Raw genomic sequence first — 26846 nt, 5'->3', positions numbered from 1 at the left:
AAAAGGGGCGGGATTGGGTGGTGACGTCACGGGCGAGACGGCGCAAGCGCACTGACGTTTTCGGGCTATCTCCCGGAAGTTGCCCCGGTGTGTGGTGAAAAGAGCTGTGAGCCCCTGCGAGCGACTCTTGCGCACTAGCCCCACCTTGGGAGAGTGACGCTCCTGGTGGGATGGGTCCGGTATCTGGGTCAACCCCTCAATGCGGCGCTTTGTGCAAATTGCTTCGCTTCTTTAAGCCTTTGCGAGAGGAGGTAAATACCTACTTCGCGTGATTGTTTTGAGAATTAAAAGGACTATAAAATAGTGCCTAGTGATGATTCCCTGACAGAAGAACCACAACCTGATTCTTTTGCCATTTAAAAATTTCAATCAGGGGAGCCTTACCCACCAGTCTTCATTAACCCATCCACAGCTGCACTTCAGTATTATTTTATTATAGACAAACTACTCTGATGCTGCTTTGGTCCAGGCCTCCCAGACTCCAATGCCCCTGCCTATACCCTATCCTATATATCCTATATAATAAAAGGCTAATATGCAAATTGTCCCCTCGGTAGTTTGATCGGGAGACCAGGAGTTTGACCACTCACTATGATGTGCACTGACCACGGTCAGGTGGTGGTGGGGGGACACATGGCAGGCGACTGGCAGGCGACTGGCAGGCGACCAGCTGTGGTGGGGCACTGAGGGAGCAAGGAAGGGGGCGGGGCATTGGGCCTCTAGTATATTGATGAATATATGTTCATGAATATCACCATAATTGAACTAATTTTCCAAAGTGAGGAGTCAACTAATAAAACCAGGGACTAAATTTCCACACCTTCAACATGCCTGGTGCTGGCCCAGTGTGCCAAAACTAGCAAATTAAAAAACCAGGCCTCGCTCCCTCTCCCTCTCTGGAGCACCTACTGGCCTTTCCCTTCCCTCCAGGACCTTTGCCTTTCTCTCACCTAAGCTCCAAGGGCCCTTCTGCCTCTGTAATTTGTTTCCTGAGCCTATGCAGCCCCTCTGGCTCACTTCTACTACCTCTGTAATTTTCTAAATAAACTTTCTCTTAAAATTTCAATGAAAGAAAAGGTCACATTTTTAAATTGATTTGAGAGAGAAACATGGATTTGTTGTTCCACTTATTTATGCATTCATTGGTTGATTCTTACATGTGCCCTGACTGCCGGATGGAACCCATAACCTTGGTGTATTGAGGTGATGCTCTAACCAACTGAGCTACCTGGCCAGGACCAGGCCACACTTAAACGAAATCTATACTTTATTAAATATACTCTTTGTAGGTATAATATAGTGTATTAAAAACAAAACCTACTAGGCACCTCTCCAGGGAGCATGCCCATGCCTTTCTTCCCTCTCAGGTATGCGCCTCCTAAACTGTAAGGGTTGCCAGGAGACCTACAGCCCTGGGGAGCAAGGGGCAGCTGCAGCTCATCCCAAGATAACACCCTGAACCTGTCTCTGTCTCAAAGGCCCCTTTTCTCTGACTTTCCAGTGAGCCTAAGTAAGCCTGGCTAGGCTCATTTCTTTCCTATAAGGTTTCTAGAGAACCAAAGCAGCCCCACCTACTCTCTCTCCCGATGCTTCCTTTATCCTAAACTCTTTCTGGTTTCACTGTCCTCAGCTTTAATAAACATAATCTCAAAATCACCTGGACTCATTTTATGAAACTTTCCTGCACCGAGTCAAAAGAAAAAAAATTACAAAATGCAATGTCGTGTCCAGGATTGGATCCTGAAACAGGAAAAGGGCATTAGTGGGAAAACTTGAAATCTGAATAAAATCTGAAGTTTAGTTCATATTATTGTACAGATGTTAGTCTTAGTTTTGACAAATGTACCAAGTTAAATTAGAGGAAGTTGGGTGATTAATATGTAACTGTACTATCTTTACAACCTTTTGCTAAATCTAAAATTATTCAAAATAAAAAATTTACTTAAAAAACTTATATAATTTCATCTCCTCCTCCTGTCCATCTGCATTCACCATACTTTCAACTAGTGAGTGGTTCTCAACCTTCCTAATGCCGCGACCCTTTAATACAGTTCCTCATGTTGTGGTGACCCCCAATTCATTGTTACAAATTGAACATAATTAAAGCATAGTGATTAGTCACAAAAACAATACGTAATTATATATGTGTTTTCTGATGGTCTTAGGCGACCCCTGTGAAAGGGTCGTTCGACCCCCAAAGTGGTCGCGACCCACAGGTTGAGAATAGCTGGACTAGTAGCTTTCAAACTTTTTTGATCATCACCAACATAAGAAATACATTTGCAACTTGATATATACATGCAAATAAATAATTTAAAAATATGTATGATGTAGTCTAATTTATTTTTCTCTCATTTGTTTGTGTTCTGGTAACTACCCACCTATGTCTTCAGATCCACAAATGGAAAAATCTCTACTCTAGCTGCATTGACCTTCTACTGGTTTCTCAAACACACCATGCTTTTCATACCTAAGGCCCTTTGCTTTTGTTGCTCATTCTCATCCCTCATTCATCCCTAGCTCTTTCCATGACTGGAAATCACACTTCTGCTTAACACCTCCTCAAAAAAGATTTCAAAGTATGCCCAACATAGCAGGTTCTCCCCATTATCTCCTTTACTACTCTATTTCTTCCATAGGCTTATTTATTTACTCATTATATTCTGACTCTCAACAAGAATGAGGGCAAGGTCCTTTGTTAACCAATGTATCCCCAATACCCAGAATAATATTATGCTCCTGACAAGTCCTCAAATAATTGTTGAAAGAAGAGATATGCAAGCAGACTGAGTCATCTATGGAAATCAAGTGTAGTAGTAGTCTGCTCCACAATTCCCAATCATAGCTTGGAATTCTCCCTGGGCCTCTCATAAAGTCACAGAGTAAATAGAGGAAGGCGATTTTATTTCTCTAATCTGCAAATTAACAAATTTTTAAAAAGAAACAAATTATTAGAATAATGGGTAGTATCATATAGATATTTCTCGCTCCAGTAGGTCTAAAGAAAAGAAGATAAGAACAGAAAGACAAGCTTTCTGTTCCATCTACAGTCACTATGAAGAGGTGGCCTCTGAGGCCACAAAAAAAGATTAAATCATAGTTGATTATGTTTGTTCCTGAAGGAATCAGTCTTGCTAGTAGCAGTAAGCAACAACTCAAATGTCCATGTATAGCATCAAGGTCCCTGAACAAAGAGCCTCCTTTTACTTCTTCTGGCTCTCTCCACCAAGGATATAGAGCAAGATCATAACAAATGTTCCTTCTGCTTCTGGGTGAGACATCCACCGATCATAAGAACAGAGAAGGAATCCTGGAGATAAATGGGGAGTGCTTCCCACGAAAAAAGCTGAGACCCGGGAAAGATCCTGTGTTTCTGCCTTGGAAGTGAGCTGATGCTGAAGTCAACTGGGCTATACCAATTCTGGTTTGAACATGAAACACCCACTGGTGTAATGAGGTGCCGTGCAGTGATGACGCAGGAGCAACCAGGACAGCACAAAGTCAGAGGCCCACTCTTCTAGTGTTGGGTCCACTTGATGCTCTTAAGGTCAATGCCATCCTGCACCATCTCCCAGAGAGGGCTGCCAAAGAGAAGAGATATTGGATGAGGGAGGGCTTAGAGAAGCAGCAGCCAAGAATCCTTTATTAAAGGGAGTTTTCCTATACTTAAACTACAAATCACAAATTTTGTATTGATATTGCTGCAAGGACAACTATTAATACTCTGAAAAACACCTGAATTTATGAACTTTAGTTTTTAAAAACATTTTTTCATATTCTGAAAATAAGTAGCCAAAGATATTCACTTTCTTGTTTTGTGGAATCTCTAAATTATAAAATTCAATTATTTGCAAACTGGTTTCCGGCCATGTGAACACAGCATGAGCACTGCCATTTCTTCCAAAGGGTCTCTGGTACAACAGTGCATACCTCATTTCTCGAAGACGCTTCACATGGTAAATGCACTTCTCTACTGTGTAGTCCACTTCCTCCTCTGTAGTGAAACGGCCAATGCCAAACCTGAAAAGGGCACAGGAGAAGAGCTCTGCATGAGAGCTCTAGCACTGAGGTAAATTCATTCAGCAAATACTCAATGAGGATTTACTTCACACACAACATGGAGAGAACATGGTCCTTCCCCTCAAGGTCTGAGTTTCTATGGTTTGTGGACCAGCCACATCAGAATCACCTGAGAAGTTTCCTACTCCTCCAGACCTAGTGAATCATATTCTCTGGGTGTAGGATTCAGAAATCTTCATCTTACACAAACTTTCCAGGTGATATTCAATGAAGTCTGAGAATCACTGGTCTAGAAACTTTCATGAAGAATTAAGAAGGAGGACTTATATGCATGCATATAAGCCAAACCAATGGACATGGAAAACAGGGGGGAGAAGATGGGGGTTAATGGGGCGGGGGGGGGGGGGGAGGGATGAGGACACATTTGTAATTCCTTAACTAATAAAGAATTTAAAGATTAAAAAAAAAGAATTAAGAAGGAATAAGGAAAACTAGATTGAGGAGACGATAACAGGAGATAAAATACATACAAAAAGATGCCTTTCATAAATGTTACAGCTCAACTGACTGACCTGATAGAAGAGTGAGCTAAATCCTCATCAGTGCCAATTGCTCGAAGGACATAAGAGGGCTCCAGGGATGCAGAAGTGCACGCACTGAGGAAAAAGATACAGAGCCTTGCTCAGTTCATCAACATCTGATTTTAGCCCCAAACCCCCAGACCTGCTCCCACCTTCCAGGTCCCTAGAGTCATAACATGGAGACAAAAGAGACATTCTCACCTGTCAGAGCTAAAGGGCCGAGGCTACCAGCACTTTAAGGGATTTAAATCTAGCTCCTCTGGCCCATATGGCGGTTAAACTCTTTAAACAAGGATATTGCCACAGAATGACACCACAAGAGCTGGTCTGACAACAAGAGGCAGCAGAACACGTGTTCACTCCCCTGTGACCGAATACACCATATTGTACCAGCATAGATGGCAGCTAAACCCGTGGTGGCCTTTAAAGTATACTTCAATTCCGGAGGCCTACGGCAGAACTGCTAATATAATACTAGAACAGATACTTGCATCTCCTGGGACTACAAAAGGTACAAAATTCTACCCCAAGAAGCCCTCCTAAAATGGCAACTTCAGCCTGTGCCCAGCTAGCTAAAAAAATAGATGTTTACGCCCTAGCCGGGTTGACTCAGTGGATAGAGCGTTGGCCTGTGGACAAAAGGGTCCTGGGTTCAATTCTGGTCAAGTACATGTACCTTGGTTGCAGGCTCCTCCCTGCCTGGGCCCTGGTTGGGGCATGTGCAGGAGGCAACCAATCGGTGTGTTTCTCTTCCACTGATGTTTCTCTCTGTCTCTCCCTCTCTCTCCCATTCTCCCTAAAAATCAATAGAAAAATAGGCTCGGATGAGGGTTAACAAAATATATAAATAGATGCTTACAAAATGACCCTTATTCTTAACCAAGAGCTCTTGTACCTGTTATCTCTATGCTGGAAAGCTCAATAATCTGTTATAACACTTAGAAGCCAGGTTAATCGGTCCTGCCACAGTCCTTTCTATCTGGTCCAACTTACCTCCCCGAAGATAAGGCAACATCCTTGAGTGCCATCAGTAGACTCTCCCCTTCCACATAGGCAAAGGAGAGGTTGATACAACCTGGAAAAGAGAACAACTATGAGAGGAGTCTAGTCTCAGGCTCTTCCAGAATGGAAATAGAAAAGGCATGTCCATACCTGGGTAATGGTGATGAGGGTCCCCATTCATCACCACATCCGGAAGGCTCTTCATTATCTTCTGTATCAGTCGCTCTGCTAACTTTGAAATTCGCTTGTGGTCATACTATGGAACAGGCAAGAGATAACTAAGCATAGGACCATCAACAGCAAGGAAACACACAGGACAAGGAGCACTCCTCCTGTGTCCAGAAGTGACTGTGCATTAGACCTACCTATCGTCCTATGTTACTCATGGAGACCACTGTATCCCCAGCACAGAGCACAGCACCTAGTATGCAAAGGTGCTAAATAATTGGACACATGGGTTCCAATAACCCAGAAATAAATGAGCTGATATGCTGGGGTCCTGCCCCAGCAGGTCCAGGGGTCCCCAAAGGTGTGGACGGAGTCGGCAAAGAAGGAACGACACGGAGACAGCGTTCAGTTGATCAGCAGCCTTGCCAGGATCTCCAGCCAAGTTCTGTCTAGGATCTCCAGCGAAGTTCTGGTCCGGATCTCCAGCCAGGTTCTGTGTCCATGTTCTCTTGCTAGGTTCTCCAGGTTCTCCAGCCAGGTTCTGTAGCCATGTTCCCTCGCTAGGTTCTCCAGCCAGGTTCAGTCACCAGGTTCTAGTCAGGTTCTCTTGCCAATTTCTGTAGTCAGGTTCAGTCCAGGATCTTTTGCCATGTTCTCTTGCTAGGTTCTGTCTCTAGGTTCTGTCTTCTAAGTTCTGTCTAGGTTCTGTCTCTAGGTTCTGTTGCCAGTTTCTGTCCAGGATCTTTTGCCATGTTCTCTCCAGCGAAGTTCTTCTGTCTCTAGGTTCTGTGTAGGTTCTGTCTTCTAAGTTCTGTGTCTTGCTGTCTTGTTACATCTGTATTTATACCAGTTGATTCCAATCCTATCAATCTCTATTCCAAAGGTTAGGGCGTTTCTTATCTCCATTCCAGGGAGTAAAGATTATGTAGCTTAAGCATGATTGTTCATAGTTAAAGTGATTAATTACCTGCCTGGCACTTAGTTAAGAGGTTTTATTCCCTCCCTAACCTCAGGGGAAAATCCCTACCTGGGGAAACAACCTTTCTCAGAGAGGTGACCTTGGTTAAAACACATAGTGCCAAGAAGGTGAGCAAACATATTAAGAACAGTATGCCATATATGCCAGGTCCCTTGAAACAGCAAGCATGGACTGGCTCCCGGCAAATTCCCCCTTTTTTATTTTTTAAAAGCAGGCATTAAAAAGAAAAACCCCAAATGCTCTCTTGTATCCATTTTAAGAGTAGGATTGGCGCTTTCCGCTATTACCTGAGTCCTGATCTATCACCCCAGGGAGAGCTTGCCAATCCTGCACTTTCCCGGGGTGGAAAGGCTGCAGTGGGGTTAAGGATAAGGCTCCTTGGGCCTACCTCCTCCCATGCCTTTACATTTACCTTTCCTTCCTCAGAAAAGCATGGACATACTTCTTGTATAAAACGTTCTGTCTGACTGGGAGTAACCTTAATTCCTCTGCTAGCAAGCATATGTGTTAAAAGATCAATACAGAGTCTTCTTTCTTTGGACTCAGTATGGCACATCTTCTCAATCTAAGTTCTGTACTATCCACCTTCTTACCCTACTTATCCTCTATAGGGGGGTCTGAAGTACCCTGGTGGAGTCCTATCCGTCCCGAATGTGGGGGTTCTCAATGGGGGGGCTTACCTAGGGGAATCCTGTTCCAGGGGTTCCCAAAGGTGTGGACGGAGTCAGCGAAGACTATCCACCCTCTTCCTACGGTGGAGTCCTATCCATCCCGAGAGTGGGGCTTACCTAGGGGTCCCTGTTCGGGCGCCATATGCTGGGGTCCAACCCCAGCAGGTCCAGGAGTCCCCAAAGGTGTGGACGGAGTCAGCGAAGAAGGAATGACACGGAGAGGGCGTTCAGATGATCATCATAGCGAGGTTCTCTAGCCAAGTTCTGGTCAGGATCTCCAGTGAAGTTCTGGTTAGGATCTCCAGCCAGGTTCTGTGTCCATGTTCTCTTGCTAGGTTCTCCAGGTTCTCCAGCCAGGTTCTGTAGCCATGTTCCCTCGCTAGGTTCTCCAGCCAGGTTCTGTCCAGGTTCTCCAGCCAGGTTCAGTCACCAGGTTCTAGTCAGGTTCTCTTGCCAATTTCTGTAGTCAGGTTCAGTCCAGGATCTTTTGCCATGTTCTCTTGCTAGGTTCTGTCTCTAGGTTCTGAAGCCAGTTTCTGTCCAGGATCTTTTGCCATGTTCTGTCTCTAGGTTCTTCTCTAGGTTCTGTGTCTAAGTTCTGTGCCTCTTGGTTCTGTTTTCTAAGTTCTGTCTCTTGCTGTCTTGTTACATTTGTATTTATACCAGTTGATTCAATCCTATCAATCTCTTTCCAAAGGTTAGGGCGTTTCTTATCTCCATTCCAGGGAGTAAAGATTATGTAGCTTAAGCATGATTGTTCGTAGTTAAAGTGATTAATTACCCACCTGGCACTTAGTTGAGGAGTTTTATTCCCTCCCTAACTTCAGGGGAAAATCCCTACCTGGGGAAACAACCTTTCTCAGAGAGGAGACCTTGGTTAAAACACATAGTGCCAAGAAGGTGAGCAAACATTTTAAGAACAGTATGCCATATATGCCAGGTCCTTTGAAACAGCAAGGATGGACCGGCTCCCGGCACTGATAACTACTGAAGGGACCTGGATTTTTGGAGCCCGTAACACCTCCCTCCAAAACAAGATGCCAGCAGCACTGGGACAAAGACAGTTTTCTTAAACCTCCTCTTCTGGCAGAGATCTGACTCATTCATGCTGAGAAGCTTCTAACAGGAGACCCAGCACAGGGGAAAAGGTTGTGAGAGGAAACTGCTCTCTCCCTACCTCCATCTCTTGCTGTGCCACTTCACACGCAGCCCCCAGGCCCACCACCAAGGGTGTGGGCACTGTTCCAGACCGCATACCCCGCTCCTGCCCCCCTCCACTCTGCAGGGCCTCCACACGCACACGGGGCCGGCGGCGAATGTAGATGGCACCAACCCCTGGGAAACAAAGTTTGTTACATAAAAGAGAAAAAGAAAAATACAGGCGAAATAAAATATAACTTTCCAAAGGGTTCAAAATATTCTTTCAACTTTTCTATAAGCTTGCCACTTTTCAAAATAAAAAAGCTTGGAGGAAAAGAAGAAGCAGCAATAAAAGCATAATACATACCAAAATTATTTAACATCAGGAGGGACTCTACCAGAAGGAGTCAAGACTCATTTTTAAGTTTAAAGTAGCTCCGTATGAATGTGTAAAATGGCATCACCCAATGCAGTATTACTCACAATAGCAAAAAAAAAAAAAATTGGAAGCAACTTAGATGTCTTTCATGAAATACAAAGCAGGTGTATAAAAGAATGAGAAAGCTCCTTTTGTACAGCTGCTATAAAATCTCCAAAATACACTCTTAGAAAACTGTTAAAATTTTAACAGTCTATACTTTAATTTTTTTAATGTATTTTATTGAGTTTTACAGAGAAGAAGGGAGAGGGATAGAGACTTAGAAACATCGGTTAGAAAGAAACATCACTCAGCTGCCTCCTGCACGCCCCCTACTGGGGATCGAGTCCGCAACCAAGGTACATGCCCTTGACCAGAATCAAACCCAGGACCCTTCAGTCTGTACTCTATCCACTGAGCCAAACAGGTTAGGGCGTGTACTTTAATTTTTTTCAAAAAGATATGCCTTCCCTCCACCCCCACCCAAAAAAAAGATATGCCCAGCCTGTGTGACTCAGTTGTTGAGCATTGACCCAAGCACCAAGAGGTTGCCAGTCGATTCCTGGTTAGGGCACATGCCAGTAGGAGGCACGCAGTAGGCAACTGATCCATTGATGTTTCTATTTCTCTCTCTCTTCTCCTTCTCCCTTCCTCTCTCAGATAAAAAAATCTATAAAAAATATATTTTTTAAAAAAAGATGTATTGTTAGGTGGAAAAAGCAAAATGCAGAACAATGAGTATAGTATGCTACCTTGTGAGTTAAAAAACAAAGGGGGAGCCGAAACCGGTTTGGCTCGATGGACAGAGCGTCGGCCTGCAGACTGAAGGGTCCCAGGTTCGATTCCGGTCGAGGGCATGTACCTGGGTTGCGGGCACATCCCCAGTGGGGGATGTGCAGGAGGCGGCTGATCGATGTTTCTCTCTCATCGATGTTTCTGACTCTCTGTCTCTCTCCCTTCCTCTCTGTAAGAAATCAATAAAATATATTTAAAAAAACAAACAAACAACAACAACAAAAAAAACAAAACAAAGGGGGAGCTCTGGCCAATTTTGCTCAGTGGTTAGAGTGTTAGCCCGCAAACTGAAGGGTCTTAGGTTCGATTCCCAGTCAAAGGAACATACGTTGGTTGCAGGCTTGATCCCCACCCCCCATCAGAGTGCATGGGGAAGGCAACCAATTAATGTTTCTCTCAGTCTCTCCCACTGCCTTCCACTCTAAAACTCAGTGGAAAATAAAATATCCTCCGGTGATAGGATTAACAGGGTAGGGGCTTCTGTGGGAGGCAACCAATTGATGTGTCTGTCTCACATCAATATTTCTCTTGGTCTCTTCCCCACCCTTCCACTCTCTCTAAAAAAAAATCAATGCCAAAATATCCTCAGATGAGGATTAACAACAACAAAAAAGGATTAACAACAAAAAAATCCTTTGAGGAGCCTGACCAGAGTGGCTCAGTGGTCGAGTGTTGACCCATATGTACCAAGAGGTCACTGATTCGATTCGTGGTCAGGGCACATGCCTGGGTTGTGGCCCGATCCCCAATAGGGAGCGTGCAGAAGGCAGCCCATCAATGTTACTTTGTCATTGATGTTTCGTCTATCTCTCCCTCTCCCTTCCTCTCTCTGAAATCAATAAAAACGTTTTTAAAGAAGCTTTAAAAAATCCTTAGAAGGCCGAAACCGGTTTGGCTCAGTGGATAGAGCGTTGGCCTGCGGACTGAGGGGTCCCAGGTTCGATTCCAGTCAAGGGCATGTACCTGGGTTGCGGGCACATCCCCAGTGGGAGATGTGCAGGAGGCGGCTGATCGATGTTTCTCTCCCATCGATGTTTCTAACTCTCTATCTCTCTCCCTTCCTCTCTGTAAAAAATCAATAAAATATATTTAAAAAAAAAAAAATCCTTAGAAGAAAAAACAGGAGGAAATCAAAATGGAAGTAAAAAAAAATAGCATAATCTCCCAGGGTCTATAAAACTTAGAAATATGTTTGACTCATGACTTGGCAAACCCACTTACAAGTATTTCATACCAAAATATAAGCACAGAGGTGCAAAGATAGTCACTAAAGTAGTCAATAATTTTTTAAAATATGTTTTTATTGATTTTAGAGAGAGAGGAAGGGAGAGGGATAGATAAAAACATCGATGAGAGAATCACTGATCAGCTGCCTCCTGCAGGCCCCCTGCTGGGGGTCAACCCTGAAACCAGGGCATGTGCCTTGAATGGAAATCGAACTGGGGACCTCTTGATTCATGGGTTGACACTCAACCACTGAGCCACACCAGCCAGGCAAGAATTTTTTTAATAGAGTGGGTACTTGATGAAGTTCACCACTCACACAGAACAAGTTTTTAGGCAGAGATTGTGGGTACGATAAAAAGTTATCATGAAGAAACCCCGGTGTTTTTTTAAAATATATTTTTATTGCCGAAACCGGTTTGGCTCAGTGGATAGAGCGTCGGCCTGCGGACTGAAAGGTCCCAGGTTCGATTCCGGTCAAGGGCATGTACCTGGGTTGCGCGCATATCCCCAGTAGGAGATGTGCAGGAGGCAGCTGATCGATGTTTCTCTCTCATCGATGTTTCTAACTCTCTATCTCTCTCCCTTCCTCTCTGTAAAAAAATAAAATAAAATAAAATAAAATAAAATAAAATAAAATAAAAAATAAAAATAAAATATATTTTTATTGATTTCAGAGAGGAAGGAAGAGGGAGAGAGAGATAGAAACATCAATGATGAGAGAGAAACATTGATTGGCTGCCTCCTGCATGCCCTCTGCTGGGGATTGAGCCTGCATATGCTCTTGACCAGAACTGATCCCAGGACCCTTCAGTCTGCAGGCCAACGCTCTATCCACTGAGCCAAACTGGCTAGGGCAAGAAACCCCAGTTTTAAAATAACTTATGTACCAAACTACATGAATCAAAAAATATTTAATTTTTCATCAAATTCAAGCATCCTATACTATCTGAATCTCTGCAGTTGTTAAGTTCGGGGAGAAAATGCTCAGATTCCATGTCTGAATAGTGAAGGAAACCATGTTGTCTAAATTTACTTAGATCCTGAGTTCAGAAAGCAGGACTTTGGATAGTGAACAATACCTTTACAGATTTAAGTACAGAGCAGAGCTTCTGCTCAATGAGTTAACTGGTTTTATCAAAATATATGTATCTTCAATTAAAGCTAATAAAGGCAACTTTAGGTAAAGATAGAATGGCAGTTGGGCTTTTTAAAATAATAGCTCACAAAAACACTCTTTGCAATCTCTGGAAACCTTTAGAAGAAGTCATATTACATACTTTCAGGAGCTATCACACCTTTTCCCACAGGATGTATACTCAGATGATAAAACCTGCAGACACAGAAAGTGTACTGGCATTACCAACCACCACAGGCCCTCACCCCAGAGACAGAAGAGGAATTGTTTTTTATGGCCACCTCTATAAAATAGAGGACAACAATATCTTCACAAAGTTGGGATGAATAAGCAGAATTCAGCTAGAAAACATTCCTAATCAAAAGGACCCTATAGAATAGACAAATATTCTTGAAAGACTAACAGGGACACAAATGACTAAGTCTAAGAACAAACACCAAGAGATGTACATTTAAGCCCACACAATCATCCTCTGAGTGGTTCTCAACCTTCCTAATGCCGCGAACCTTTAATACAGTTCCTCATGTTGTAGTGACCCCCAACCATAAAATTATTTTCGTTGCTGCTTCATAACTGTGATTTTGCTACTGTTATGAATCGTAATGTAAATATCTGATATGCAGGATGTATTTTCATTGTTCTCGACCCACAGGTTGAGAACTGCTGAAAAACACAGGGGAATAAAGGACTCAAAAACATTGCTCTGCATAACATAAGAGTCAGACAAGCTAGCTGGACTTATTCCCTGTTCCTCAACCAAATCAATGTCTATATTCTTCCTAAGGATTTTCTAAAGAGAACAGGGAAGAATGGTCTGCTACATAGTAACTATGAGGATCTACAAATAGGAGCACACCCTGCCCCCCTCTTATTCTACCCAGGCACCCCAATTTGCCTTTCCCTCTCCTAAGCTCCAAAGGCCCTTCTTTTGCTGCTGTACCTTGTTTCCTGAGCCTATGCAGCCCAGCTGGCTTACTTCTACTACCTCCGTATTACTTTCTCTTATAATTTAATAATAAAAATAAAAAATAAATGACACTTGAATTCTGCAAGGCACTCTGAATTTACAACTTCTGAGATCACAAGAGTCCCAAATGATTCCAAGTGTAATAGGCAGTTAGATAAACATGAGCAGAGCAAGGACCATGTGCCAGGTACAGAAGGTCACCAGGGCAGAAAGTCCTGGGTGCCCAGCAAAGGACAGTTATAGGGTTGGACCTCGCCCCGCAGGGTGACTATTCTTCCCCTAGCATATTGCTGGTCATGCAGTTTAGACCCCCTGACCTTTCCTCCCTAGAGATAACATCTAGGCCTCAGTTGTATTTCAGCTCCAGGCCCAGAAAAGCAGCAAAACCAGACCAGCGACCCCACGGCTGACCTCAGGACCAGCTGCATTGACTAAAGACCCCCTGCAGTTGAGACTTAGACCCTGAAAGGACACATCTGGAAAGCTGCTGAATATTTTTTTTTTGATAATATATTTTTGTTGATTTTATTAATTTAGAGAGGAAGGGAGAGGGAGAAAGAGATAGAAACATCAATGATGAGAGAGAATTATTGATTGGCTGTCTCCTGCACACCCCACAACGGGATCAAGCCTGCAACACAGGCATATGCCCTGACTGGGAATCGAACCATGACCTCCTGGTTCATATAGGTCAATGCTCAACCACTGAGCATGCCAGCTGGGCTGAATATTCTAATAATATCTTCCTGTGGGACCTCCCCTAAAATCTCTATCCATCCCTAGCCGGTTTGGCTAAGTGGATAGAGCTAGAGTGTGGGCCTGTGGACTGAAGGGTCCTGGGTTAGATTCTGGTCAGGGGCATATGCCCGGGTTGCAGGTTCCAATGATTCTCTCTCATCATTGATGTTTCTGTCTCTCTCTACCTCTCCCTTCCTCTCTGAAATCAATAAAAATATATTTTAAAAAAATAATAGCCCTGGCTGATTTGGCTCAGTGGATAGAGCATCGGCCTGTGGACTCCAGGGTCGTGGGTTTGATTCCGGTCAAGGGCACATGCTCGGGGTTGTGGGCTCAGTCCCCAGAAGGGGGCGTGCAGGAGGCAGCCGATCAATGATTCCCTCTCATCAATGATGTTTCTATCTCTCTCTTCCTTTCCCTTCCTCTCTGAAATCAATAAAAATATTTTTTTTTAAAAAATCAACCAATGGCCGAACCGGTTTGGCTCAGTGGATGGAGCATTGGCCTGTGGACTGAAGGGTCCCGGGTTCGATTCCGGTCAAGGGCATGTGCCTTGGTTGCGAGCACATTCCCAGTGGGGGGCGTACAGGAGGCAGCTGATCAATCTCTCTCATTGATGTTTCTAGCTCTCTATCCCTCTCCCTTCTTCTCTGTAGAAAATCAATAAAAAATATGTTTAAAAAAAATCAACCAATGAATGCATAAATAAGTGGAACAACAAATCGATGTTCTCTCTCTAAAATAAAATGCGTTTTTAATAAATAAATAGCCTGACCGGTTTGGCTCAGTGGATAGAGCATTGGCCTGCAGACTGAAGGGTCCCGGGTTCGATTCTGGTCGGGGGCATGTACCTTGGTTGCGGGCACATCCCCAGTGGGGGGTGTGCAGGAGGCAGCTGATCGATGTTTCTCTCTCATCGATGTTTCTAACTCTCCCTCTCTGTAAAAAAAATCAATAAAATATATATATTTTAAAATAAATAAATAAATAAATAAAATAAAATCTCCACCCAGTGCTCTCTCCCTTTCCCTACCCCTCTCTACCCACCCCCAAGGCATGTTACCATTATCTTCCTCACTCCCTAGCTTCAAGGGTTTTCCCTTTACCTCTATAACTTGTTTCCTAAGCCCATTTCTCCTAGGAATTACTTTTTCTACCTCTGTGCTTTACTAAATATGTGTTCTCTTATAGTTTGGGTCTTGGCTCTAAATTCTTTCCTAGCCAAACTCAAATACTGAGGTTGCTGAACCCAGGTCTGGTCTGACCCCACCAGTTAGTTACCTGGTGCTGTGTCGCCTACAACACAAGAAACACCTATCAAAGGGTTTACTGGAAGGTACAGAGCAGAGGAACTCTAGGAGGGGCTGGTACCTTTGGGACCATAGATTTTGTGACCACTGATGCTCATGAGATCAATTTTCATGTCGTTGACATCAAGTGGGATTTTTCCAACAGCCTGGGCTGCATCGGTATGGAAATAGACCTTTCTGGAACTGCAAATCCGCCCTGAGGAAACAACAGAGGGAAAGAACATAGCACAATGTTGGGAAGTCACCTGGCAGTGATCCCACAATGTTCCATGAGTTCTAAGGCAAAACTGCATCTGGCATTAGCCCCTAACCATGTAATAAATCATTTCTCTTTCTCTCTCTTCAACACTGGTCTTTCAACATATCAGATCAACTTTCATATCCCTTTTTATTTAAAAGAGATAAAGATTAACAGATGAATTTGCTAATGTGACTAGGAGGTTGAGTCTGGCTCTAAGTTAGCATAATAAAGAGATGTTCAAAGCTGAAAACAGAGGAAGAAAAAAAAGATTAGAGGTTTTTGGGGATTTTTTTTTACTACACCAACTGCAGTAAAATGAAAAGAACATAAAAGGTACTAGACCTGGATTCAAATACTGGCTATATCATGTATATCTCTTTCCCCAGATTTTCTTACTGTATTCTATAAAGTGTTACACCTCCCAGCCCCCTCCCGCTACTCAGATGCTTGGTGGGCAAGCATAAGGGTTCACCACGACACTCACCTATTTCCGAAATGGGCTGCTTCACTCCAATCTCATTGTTCACAGACATGACTGAGACCAGGCTGGTATCGGGCTGGATAGCAGCCTCTAGTTCCTAAGAATATCAGGAGTAAGGAGGCTATACAGCACCACCAGGTACTCCCTAACTTAGAATGTGGGCAAGCTTAGTCTTTTGCTACACACCTATCAGAATAGTGATAATACAAAATTGCTGGGGAGGATGCAAAGAAACTGTATCATTCATATTACTCATGGAAATGTAAAATGGTACAGCCACACTGAAAAACACTTTGACATAAAAACCAAAACACTTTGGCAGTGCTTGTTCTTTATAAAACTTGTGAACAAAAAGGGGTGCTGTAATAAATCAGTGACCAAGAATAATCTCACAGGGTGATCTGATAAAAAATTCCTAACTGGCCCTGACCGGTGAGATCGATCAATGGTTAGAGCATCAGCTTGAGCACTTAAGGGTCTCAGGTTCGGCTCTGGATCAAGGGCACATACCTGGGTTGCAGGTTCACTCCCTGGCCCTGGTCGGGGGCAAATGTGGGAGGCAACCAGTTGATGTGTCTCTCTCTGAAAAGCAATGGGAAAAATATCCTCAAGTGAAGATTTTTAAAAAAATTCCTAACTGAATTAAAAAAAAAAAAAAAAGTTAAAAAAAAATCTTAACTGGGCAGGTTTGGTGGGTGCACATGCCCTAGACCTCTAACTTCTTTAATGAAAGGTTTATCTTGCCTTAAGCAAGCCCTGTCCATTGTTCTTGGGCATCTAGGTTAATACACCTTTGAAATACCAGAATAATCCTCTTTTCCACACCTCTCAGAGGTGTGACCACCTTCAAAGGAGCACATAATCTTGTTAACTATTCTGTAAACCAATCAGAGATTTCGCCGCCTCACTTTCTCCTACCTTCATGTAATGTTATGTTCCCTCCTTAATTCCAAATGTACATGACAGGGCTCTGTCTACATACTACATCTTAGGATTTGTCTAGGGATGCTAGTATCCAAACTCTGGTGGACAAGATGCTTGGACTCACTACCCAAAATGGACACATAAGGACATAATACAAAAAGGGAAATATTTTTCTAAAAATCTATATCTCCTCTTTAGAGTAGGGGAGGAGGCCAGAGCTTTGCCACGGTTAAGCCCCTGGCATCCTGCTCACACATCCAGTGACTCCCACACAAACCAGGAAGCAGCAACAAAGCTGAGAAACACATCCTCCAGAGAAAAGGAAGATGGTACACACTCAAAGGGAACATAATCTTGGCTTCTCTGCCAGGCCTATTTCTCTAAGCCCCACCCTCGTCATTAGATCTAGTCCTTCAAGCTTGAGCTAAGGCTGGAGATAGATATAGATACACAGGCAGAAGCCATGCTGCTCCAATTTTTCCACTCCTGCCAAGAGCCACTCCTACCTTCAGGTCAATGATCCCACTCTTCTTCACTGGGAGGTAGGTGACCTGAAAGCCCTCAGCTTCCAGTGAGCGGCAAGAGTCCAAGACACACTTGTGTTCTGTCTGGGAGGTGATCAAGTGCTTTTTCCGTGACCTGTAAAACCTGGCCACCCCCTACAAATTGGTGGTGGTGGAAGAAAGGAGAATATTTTTAGAAAGATGGCAATGACCTCCATCCCATCTGTAAAGGGAAAGTGGGCAAGGCGGTGTGCTCCACGATCAAATCTCTAACACCCACTGGTTGTCCTACAAATCAATTTAACTCTGATACTAACTACCCAGAGTTACTGCAGGGTAAGGGACTCAGTCCCAGAAGATTGCTCCCACTTACAACCCAACTGCGAGTCCTGGATGTCACAACCATCCGCCATACTTCTGCCCCGCTGGCTACAAATTCAGGGCTTCCACAGCCCTCTAAAGTTCAATAATTCCCTAGAATAACTCACGGAACTCATTAAAAGCGGTGTACTTATGACCAGGGTTTTATTATAAAGAATATATCTCAGAACAGCCAAATGGAAGAGATGCATAGGGTGAGGTCTAGAGTGAGGCGGGGCACAGAGCTTCCATGCTCTTTCCTCCTGGAATCTAGCCATGCCACCACCTTCTCCACACACCCATAAGTCCACTAATCTGGAAGCTCCTGCAAGCCTCTCTGCCCAGAGTTTTTATGGGGGGTTTCATTACATAGGCATGATTGATTAAATCTTTGGCCATTGGGCCCAATCCAATCTCCAGCCCCACTCTCCTCCCCAGAGGACAGGAGAGTGGGACGTTCCAACCTTTTAATCACATGCTTGATCTTTTTGGAGTAGCCAGCCTGTCCCTTGAAACTAAGGGCCCACACGAATTACCTCATTACCATAAACTCAGAAATGGTACAAAGAAGCTTGTTTTGAATAAGGAATGACAATCCTGTCATTCAGGAAACTCCAAGGCTTTTTGAAGCTCTGTACCAGGAACAGGGAACAAAGACCAAATATATTCACAGATGGAAAACAGGGAACATGCCTACCCTTACACCACCACAAGCAAAAGCCTCTGTCATTTATTTCTATTTAAATAGCAAAACATGCAAATATAGGGATACTGATTGCCAAAGCTGGCAGTGTAGAAGTGAAACTCATACACTTATTCCTTGCTAATGGCAGTATTTATGCTCTAAGTCTTCAGAGAATTGTGTAGAAAGATGTCTTAAAAGCTGTATTCACATTCTTTAACTGTGATTCCTCTTTTGGGAGTTTACCTTAGGGAAATATTTTAAAAAATAGAGAAGCTATAGAAACAAAATATGCTTTAGTTATATTTACAATCCTCAAGAAAAATGGGAAGGTTAAACACATCCAGGCGAATGACTAGTAAAATGAATACTAAGTTGTGATAACACAACTCCATACACAAGAATGTACTTATAGTAAAAATAATGGAGTTTAAAATGGAAGAACATAGGATATGTTATTAATGGCTACAGAAGAATAAATATGACATGCTACAGTTTGTGAAAATATTAAAAGCATATTCATATATGTGTGGGGTTTTTTTGAAACAATAAACAGAATTAGTTTATAACATAATTAACTTTTCGGAGCAGGACTTGGGGCTAGAATAGGGGAGGAAGACATATTTTATTTTAAACTTTTCTAAAGAGTTAAAAATCATACTACAAATATATGAATTACTTTCTAAAAATTAAAGAAATAAAATGTACAACCCCATTCCTCCAGAGCTTATCATAGAGCATTACTATAAAAGAATATAAACTAATTAGGCCAAATTTAAAACATAAAAACTGCATGTTCTCAAAGACAAGAAACATAAAAGGAAAACATTTAAAAGTTGCCCCGTCTCCTATCTCATTTACCCACAGTGTAGAAGGCTCTAATAGCAGGTAGATATTTACTCTACCCATCTAGGCCACTAAGGGGGACAATGTCACAACTATTCTTAGCAATCTTTAACCTCTAGGTTTGGGATCTGTGGGGCCTTCCAAAGCAAACATTTTCACATTTTTGAAACCATCTCCATAGGGGATCTGGCTCTGTGGTCTCTATAGTCCAAAGAAAGGACGATTTCCTGCTAACAGAATCAGGCAGGATGATTCTGGAGCCTGTCCCTGGCCTCTTACACTCAGGACAGGTCATAAAATAAAATACACAAAAATAAAATAAAATATTGGACGCACAGGTGAGAGACAATGGTGAGAGGTTGTAAAGCCAGAGTTGAACTTATAGCAGCCCACAATTTATTAGAACCAGGGTATTTATACAATGATCCTGGTAACCAGGCTCAATCAAAGGTGAGTATGTTCTATGAAACATACTCATAACTATTGAGAGTGGAATTTTACTTTTATAAGTACCAAATATCTGTATGTCCCAAGGGTAGAGTTGTGCTGATCCTAGAATGGGTGACCAAGTGAATGCTTGCAGAGGGTACCAGAGTAATCAGAACTTTAAAAAAAATGCGGTCATTTAAAGAAATGGGAGGTACTTGTTGCAAACAGATCTGATCAGAAAGAAAAGGGAAGGCTGAGAGGAAGGCAGCTGTGAAATCATACATACAAGGGTGAAACTGAGAAACATGCCCAATTATAAGTGCATTCTGGACTTCACTGTGACGAGATCCAAAGGACGGGGAAAAACGTTAAGTCACCATTATCCACTCTGTGAAGTAGCTGCTGTCCAAAAAATCAAGTGGTTAATGGCCCAAGAGCCACTGCCTTTCCTATCCAACTACCTTATGGAACTCAGTTCAATAGGAGCAAAGATTTTAGATGGCAAAGCAATGAAGGAAGCAACAAATTAGAAAGAGTATATGTGTCTTCTCTTCACAATAGGGTGGGAGTGGGTGGCTGGGAAATACATGTATGAACCCAGATGACATAAAGATACCATATCCCAAGTCAAGAAAGCCCCAATATGCCCCCTTACCTTAATTGCTATGTTATTGGATTCAGTAGCGCCACTAGTGAAAATGATCTCACGAGGATCGGCCCCAATGAGAGATGCTACTTGCTGCAAGCCAAGAAACAGAGATAAGTAACATCATTTCCCCAGGAAAGTACTTGACTACAGGACACAGCTAGGACAGAGCTCTAGATCGAGAAGCGCTCCACGGTATTCTATCAACTGCCCAAGAAGCTCTGCACCTCCTAGGGTCAGACAAGGATAAACTCACTTACATCCCAGATCCCAGGCTCTTTCCCAGCCCAAAACAAAAGAATAATAATAATGATAATACTGGTGTGTTTTTTAAAATATGATTTTATTTTTTTATTTTAAAAAATATATTTTTATTGATTTCAGAGAGGAAGGGAGAGGGAGAGATAGAAACATCAATGATGACAGATAATCATTGATTGGCTGCCTCCTGCATGCCCCCCACTGGGGATCGAGCCCGCAATCCGGGCATGTGCCCATGACTGGAATCAAACCTGGGACCCTTCAGTCTGCAGGCCGACACTCCATCCATTGAGCCAAACCAGCCAGGGCTGATTTTATTGATTTTAGAAAGAGAGAGAGAGACACTGGGATTCAAACCCAAAACCTGAGTATGTACCCTGACCAGAAATTGAACTGGTGACTTTTTGGTGCATGGAATGATGCTCAACAAACTGAGCCACACCTGCCAGGACAATATTGCTGATTTTAAGACAGTACTAGTGTGCCCTGACCCGTTTGGCTTAGTGGATAGAGCGTTGGCCTACAGACCAAAGGGCCCCGGATTTGATTCTAGTCAAGGGCATGTACCTTGATCGCAGGCTCCTCCTAGACCTGGGGCCCTGGTCAGGGCACATGCAGGAGACAACCAATCGATGTGTTTCTCTCACATTGATGTTTCTCTCTGTCTTTCCCTCTCTCTTCCACTCTCCCTAAAAATCAATGGAAAAATATACTCGAGTGAGGATTAACAAAAAAAGAAAAAGAAAGTACTAGTGCCTGGCTGGTGTGGGTCAGTGGTCAACCTATGAACCAGGAAGTTACAGTTTGATTCAGGGCACATGCCGTGGTTGTGGGCTCGATCACCAGTAGAGGGCATGAAAGAAGCAGACAATCCATGTTTCTCTGTCACTGATGTTTCTATCCTCCTCTTTCCTTCTCCCTTCCTCTCTCTAAAATCAATAAAAACATTTTAAAAAAAAGCACTATTTCAGCCTTGGCCAGTGTTGGTAGAAGCGTTACCCTGTACACAAAAAGGTGGTGGGTTTGATCTCCATTCGGGGCACATGTGGGAGGCAACCGATTGTCTTTCTCTTTCCCTTGCTCTAATATCAATTTTTAAAATTTGTATTAGCCCTGGCTGGTTAGGCTCAGTGGATGAAGCGTTGGCCTGCGGACTGAAGGGACCCGGGTTCGATTCCAGTCAAGAGCATGTGCCTTGGTTGGGGGCACATCCCCAGTGGGGGGTGCCCAGGGGGCAGCTGATCGATGTTTCTCTCTCATCGATGTTTCTGGCTCTATTCCTGTTCCTTCCTCTCTGTAGAAAGTCAATAAAATATATTTTTTAAAAAAATTTTGTATTAAAAGAAAAAGCACTATTGAGCTCATCATATATATAGGCACTGGATTAATAAACCCATTACTAGCATTGTCTCATTTAATTCACCCAATAACCTTAGGGCAGTGATGGCGAACCTATGACACGCGTGTCAGAGCTGACACGTGAACTCATTTCTTTGGTTGATTTTTCTTGGTTAAATGGCATTTAAATATATAAAATAAATATCAAAAATATAAGTCTTTATTTACTATGGTTGCAAATATCAAAAAATTTCTATGTGACACGCACCAGAGTTAAGTTAGGGTTTTTCAAAATGCTGACACACCGAACTCAAAAGGTTCACCATCACTGCCCTAGGGAGTAGGAACTATTACAATCTCATTTGCAATGTGAGGAAACTAAGGCTTAGAGAAATTAAATAACTTGCCAAAGGTCATTTAGTTAGGGAATGTGGGAACTAATCAAATGCCTTTAGAGCAGTGGTTCTCAACCTTCCTAATGCCGCGACCCTTTAATACAGTTCCTCATGTTGTGGTGACCCCCAATTTCATTGTTACAAATTGAACATAATTAAAGCATAGTGATTAATCACAAAAACAATATGTAATTATATATGTGTTTTCCGATGGTCTTAGGCGACCCCTGTGAAAGGGTCGTTCGATCCCCCAAAGCGGTCGCGACCCACAGGTTGAGAACCGCTGCTTTAGAGGGACTCCAAGGCCTGCTCTCTGAATCTCTTAAAGAGTTCCAAACCACTTCTACCTCCACCCATACCTACCAAGAAGGAAATGCCTCCCACAGGCCACTAAATCCATGACATCAGTACCTCCTAGATTCCTCTGTACTAACCTGGCGAGCACGTTCCACGGCTGCCTCACTCTCCCAGCCATAAGCATGTGTCCGGGAGTGTGGGTTCCCATAGTAGTTGACTAGGTAAGGGAGCATGGCATCAAGCACCCGAGGGTCCTGAGCACAAAAGAACAGATCAGTCTTCTTGAGCCCATAGTTAACTTAGGCCCAACTCCATCTCCTCAGACCTGCCTCGACAAACTCCTAACCCTTCAGACAATGCCCAGATTAGGCCTCCAACATTCTTCCAGCCCCTCAGGTACTAACCAAATATCAACTTAATACACTCCCACTCCCAATCCATCTTAAATCAGGCTATTCTACCATCTCCCTGGGTAATCTATAAACACTGTCATGTCCTGACAGCCATTTCTACAGGTATTTACATTCCTACCAGGAAATGTGATCTGCAAGGGGCCAGGACATGACAGAGTCCACATATTGGTGAAATCTTATATTAATATTCAAGTGCTCATCATGTGCCACGCTGTTAAGGGCTGTTTTATGTCTTTTCATCCATTTACTACTTGCCCACATTCATAGTTACTAAATAGCAGTGCTGCTAATTCCAGAGCCCATGATTTTAACTACTACTATAGTGCCTGCACTGAAGTGATTTGACCTAGATCAACAGCTTGTAAGTAGTTGAGTCATTTCTATCGGACTGCAACTTAAGCCTCCTAACTCCTAGCTCACTGCTTTTTCCTGAACACATTCTTCAATGGCTCTTAGCTCTACAAGAATTCAACCCCTGCTGTACATTGTCACTTCTACAATATAATTCCTATAAACAGCATGGGGAAAGCTGCCCCTCCATCCTTACCAGAGGAGTTGTAGCTTGCACATCCATATACAGAGGTCGCAGCACTGACTCCATCTCTGGAGCAGTGGCTGTATCTGAGGGAACAGCAGACTGGGGAGCATGGTCTGCAACTGCCAAAAATATGGAACAGAGTGGCCAAGTGACTATGGACACAGGGTATCCAAGACATCAGAAGGTAAAGCCGGGATGGAGGTGAGTTAAGTTTAAGGAATACTGGGGTTGAATCTTAATGAAAAAGGAAAGAAAACATCAGGATTTGAGCAAACTGTAAAAGGAGATAAGGGACAAAGGCAGGGCTCTTGGAGGGGGATGTTGGGACATTATTAAAGTTGCACCGTTGGGAGTTGGGAAGGCTCTGAAATGGCAAAGCCATTTAGAAGGGATGTGGAGACATAAGCTCTCCTTTGAAGGTCACTTGCTGGACCACTAGCATCTCTAAAAGTTGGTTAGAAGAATGAAGGCCGAGCCTCAGGCTCGGAAGGCCAGTGGGATAAGATCTGAGTGGGTGGCGGCGAAGGCACTAAGAAAGCCAGCTTGAGAAAACTGGAGGGATGAAGCCCAGGGGAAGGGTCAGAGGGTCTGGGTAGGGGCGGAAGAGGGAGGCTACGGAATATTCACAGGTGCGTCGCCGCGCGGAGGAGAAAGAAGGCGCGCCTCCTGGGAGGGAAGCAGCAAGCGGGACCCGGAGCGTACCGCGCAGGCGCAGACCCCGAGTGGGCGCCTCGAGACTCGGCCCCTGAGCTGCTGGCAGGGCCGCAGCCACCCGCCTCCAAGCTGTCCGCAGCAACATGGTCCCGGAGGCACAGCCCCTCGCCCCGAGCGGCTGCAGTACTTAGCTACGAACTCCCGGAAGTACTGTTCAGTGCCCCGGAAGCGATTCCTCAGGCCATCAGCGCGCTCCGCCTCGCGTTCCGTGTGAGACGTAGACTGAGCGACCGAGGCCGCGAGCGAGGTGAGGTGGGGGCTCGAGGGTCGGAACACTAAGAGGGTGATGGAATCGGGTTACACGCGGATTTTCCTTCCCGAGCTTCCTCGAGCCCTTACGTCCGCTCCCCAACCCCTTTTCCTCTGACCCCGCCCGACTCTCGGGCTGGCGGCCAGGCCTGCATTTCCTTGATCCTCGAACCCCACAGATGCCGGTGGCCGTGGGTCCCTATGGACAGTCCCAGCCAAGCTGCTTCGACCGTGTGAAGATGGGCTTTGTGATGGGTTGCGCCGTAGGCATGGCGGCCGGGGCGCTCTTCGGCACGTTTTCCTGCCTCAGGTGAGGGGCGCGGGTGGTGACCTGGGGTGGGACTACCGGACCTTCCCGCCCACTCCACTTGGCCTGCCGCCTGAATGGAGACTAACGCGTGGCAATCTCGCTGACCTCTGAGCGAGACCAGTTTCCTAACCACCTTCCGTGTGGAAGGACAGGTTGGAATCCCTCCTCTCCAGCGCTTACTAGTCTGTAACCTTAGGCAAGTTGAGCCTGGGTTTCCTCAAGTGTAGAATGAGGTCAGTAACACCTACCTCATAGAGTTGTAAGGATCAAGTCAGAGAACACTTAGCACAGAATATAGCACATATTAAGTGCTCAGTAAATAGTTATGACCGTCGTTGCTGTTATTTCCAGTTGCACATCGTGAAACTTGTTGAGGAGCAACAGGATGTAGAAATGAAGCAGATAAATTCTACACCTTAAATGTCATTTTCACGTATATGACTATTCTCATATAAATGACTATTCTCATTTTTTCAGACTGAAAGTTACTACTTACTGTGCACTTTCTGTGTCAATCACTGTGCTAGATGCTTGTTATCACAATTCTTTTATACTTGACATAGTCCATAAAATGACTCCAGTTACTTTTTTTAAAAAATATATTTTTTATTCGATTTTTACAGAGGGGAGGGAAGAGGAATAGAGTTAGAAACATCGATCAGCTGCCTCCTGCACACCCCATACTGGGGATGTGCTGCCCGCAACCAAAGTACATGCCCTTGACCGAGACCCTTGAGTCCGCAGGCCTAGGCTCTATCCACTGAGCCAAACCGGTTAGGGCTCCACAATCACTTTTAACACTAGGAAACCGTCTAAGACAGCTGTTGTTACTGGGTTATATATACAGATTCTAGAGGTAAAACCAGCCTCTCAGAAACTAAAGGCAGTATCTGATAGATCCTTTTCAACTTGTCATTACTGATCCTGGGTGGGAGGGGCTAATGTCCTATTAGACTTCTGGAGTGCATGATTCATCCTTAGAAGCACATGTTGGAAAAGGGCAGTTAATATTTCTCCATATACAGTATTTTTGTTCCCAACTGGCCCCATCTTGGTTTCCTCCTCTCAGGATTGGAATGCGGGGTCGGGAGCTGATGGGCGGCATCGGGAAAACCATGATGCAGAGTGGCGGCACCTTTGGCACATTCATGGCTATCGGGATGGGCATCCGATGCTAATCAGGGCAATGGTTGCCCACATCTACCCTATCCCATCAGTCCCAGCCCATGTACTATAATAAAAACACTTTGAGTAGTCTGTGTTGGAGGCATTGTTTTCTTCTTCTCACTCCAGACTATTATACAGCTTGCTTAGAGATTTTCTGAGGTAGGCCGAGTAGGTTTGTAGTTTTCACTAGACCTGTATGTTAACTACAAGCTAGAAAATTTTTCCATGGCTGGAACCTTTCATAGATTCTAGTAAGCCCTTATTACTCAACCTTTTGATTTATCACCGTTTTAATTTTTTTAATGTCTTTATTGTTGAAAGCATTGCATGTGTCCCCTATCATTAGTGTTTTAAAGGTGAAAAACAAGTTACAGGTAGATTTCATTTCAAGGTCACAATGCAAAAGGGTGTTTTTTTTTAGTATGTTTAGCAACACCAGCCAGGCAGGAATGTTTTATTTTCAATACTATGTTCATTCAAAAGTTGTCCAGATATACCTGTTGGCTTGATGAGAAAAAGAACCAGTTATGATTCAGTCATGCATCTGAGGTGACAAAGGCGAGAATACAGGAGTATGAGTCTGTTTACATCTCAGGGAATTGTGCTGTGAATATTTTCCTGTGGTTTCACTTTCGTTGCTTATTTTCATTTTTTTACTGTACATTTCCCTTTTGTAAACTTACATTTTATGTCTTTGTCTTTAAAGTGTCTAAACAGTACTTATAGACATGTACTGTATATAAGAAAAGTTATGCCCTGGCCAGTGTAGCTCAGATGGAGTGTGCAGGTTCTATTTGTCAGGGCTTACACCCATGTTGTGAGTTTGATCACCAGTCCAATGAAGGCAGTCAATTGATGTTTCCCTTCTCTCACATGGATGTTTCTCTCTCCCGCCCCCCTC

General features: G+C 43.8%; 2 protein-coding genes across 2 annotated transcripts; one reads left to right on the top strand and one right to left on the bottom strand.

The window, feature by feature from the left end:
• Positions 1-2887: 2887 nt before the first annotated feature.
• On the bottom strand, positions 2888-24334 carry NFS1 (NFS1 cysteine desulfurase). Its single transcript, XM_036321710.1, has 13 exons — positions 24208-24334; positions 23515-23624; positions 22692-22808; positions 20273-20356; positions 17304-17456; positions 15877-15970; positions 15213-15347; positions 8599-8756; positions 5754-5859; positions 5595-5676; positions 4593-4676; positions 3931-4020; positions 2888-3581 (listed from the first exon to the last, which is right to left on the bottom strand). The coding sequence occupies exons 1-13, from the start codon at positions 24302-24304 to the stop codon at positions 3518-3520; spliced, it is 1374 nt and encodes a 457-aa protein (XP_036177603.1). The 5' UTR covers positions 24305-24334; the 3' UTR covers positions 2888-3517.
• On the top strand, positions 24326-26037 carry ROMO1 (reactive oxygen species modulator 1). Its single transcript, XM_036321711.1, has 3 exons — positions 24326-24466; positions 24648-24778; positions 25848-26037. The coding sequence occupies exons 2-3, from the start codon at positions 24648-24650 to the stop codon at positions 25954-25956; spliced, it is 240 nt and encodes a 79-aa protein (XP_036177604.1). The 5' UTR covers positions 24326-24466; the 3' UTR covers positions 25957-26037.
• Positions 26038-26846: the final 809 nt, after the last annotated feature.

Source organism: Myotis myotis, unplaced genomic scaffold (assembly GCF_014108235.1).
Source record: "Myotis myotis isolate mMyoMyo1 unplaced genomic scaffold, mMyoMyo1.p scaffold_m19_p_9, whole genome shotgun sequence".
Classification (NCBI taxonomy): Eukaryota; Metazoa; Chordata; class Mammalia; order Chiroptera; family Vespertilionidae; genus Myotis; species Myotis myotis.
Note: the sequence above shows the minus strand (reverse complement) of the source record. Positions and strands in the feature narration are given on the sequence as shown.

What these genes read in the sequence shown, in the direction of transcription:
- ROMO1 (XM_036321711.1), top strand. Translation starts at nt 24,648, where the DNA reads ATGCCGGTGGCCGTGGGTCCCTATGGACAGTCCCAGCCAAGCTGCTTC. An exon ending in GGCACGTTTTCCTGCCTCAG is followed by an intron (nt 24,779 to 25,847) that starts GTGAGGGGCGCG and finishes TCCTCCTCTCAG; the next exon opens with GATTGGAATGCGGGGTCGGG.
- NFS1 (XM_036321710.1), bottom strand. Translation starts at nt 24,304, where the DNA reads ATGTTGCTGCGGACAGCTTGGAGGCGGGTGGCTGCGGCCCTGCCAGCA. An exon ending in CCGTGGAACGTGCTCGCCAG is followed by an intron (nt 20,357 to 22,691) that starts GTTAGTACAGAG and finishes CTTGGCTTGCAG; the next exon opens with CAAGTAGCATCTCTCATTGG. An exon ending in CAAAATCTATGGTCCCAAAG is followed by an intron (nt 8,757 to 15,212) that starts GTACCAGCCCCT and finishes TTTGTTTCCCAG; the next exon opens with GGGTTGGTGCCATCTACATT.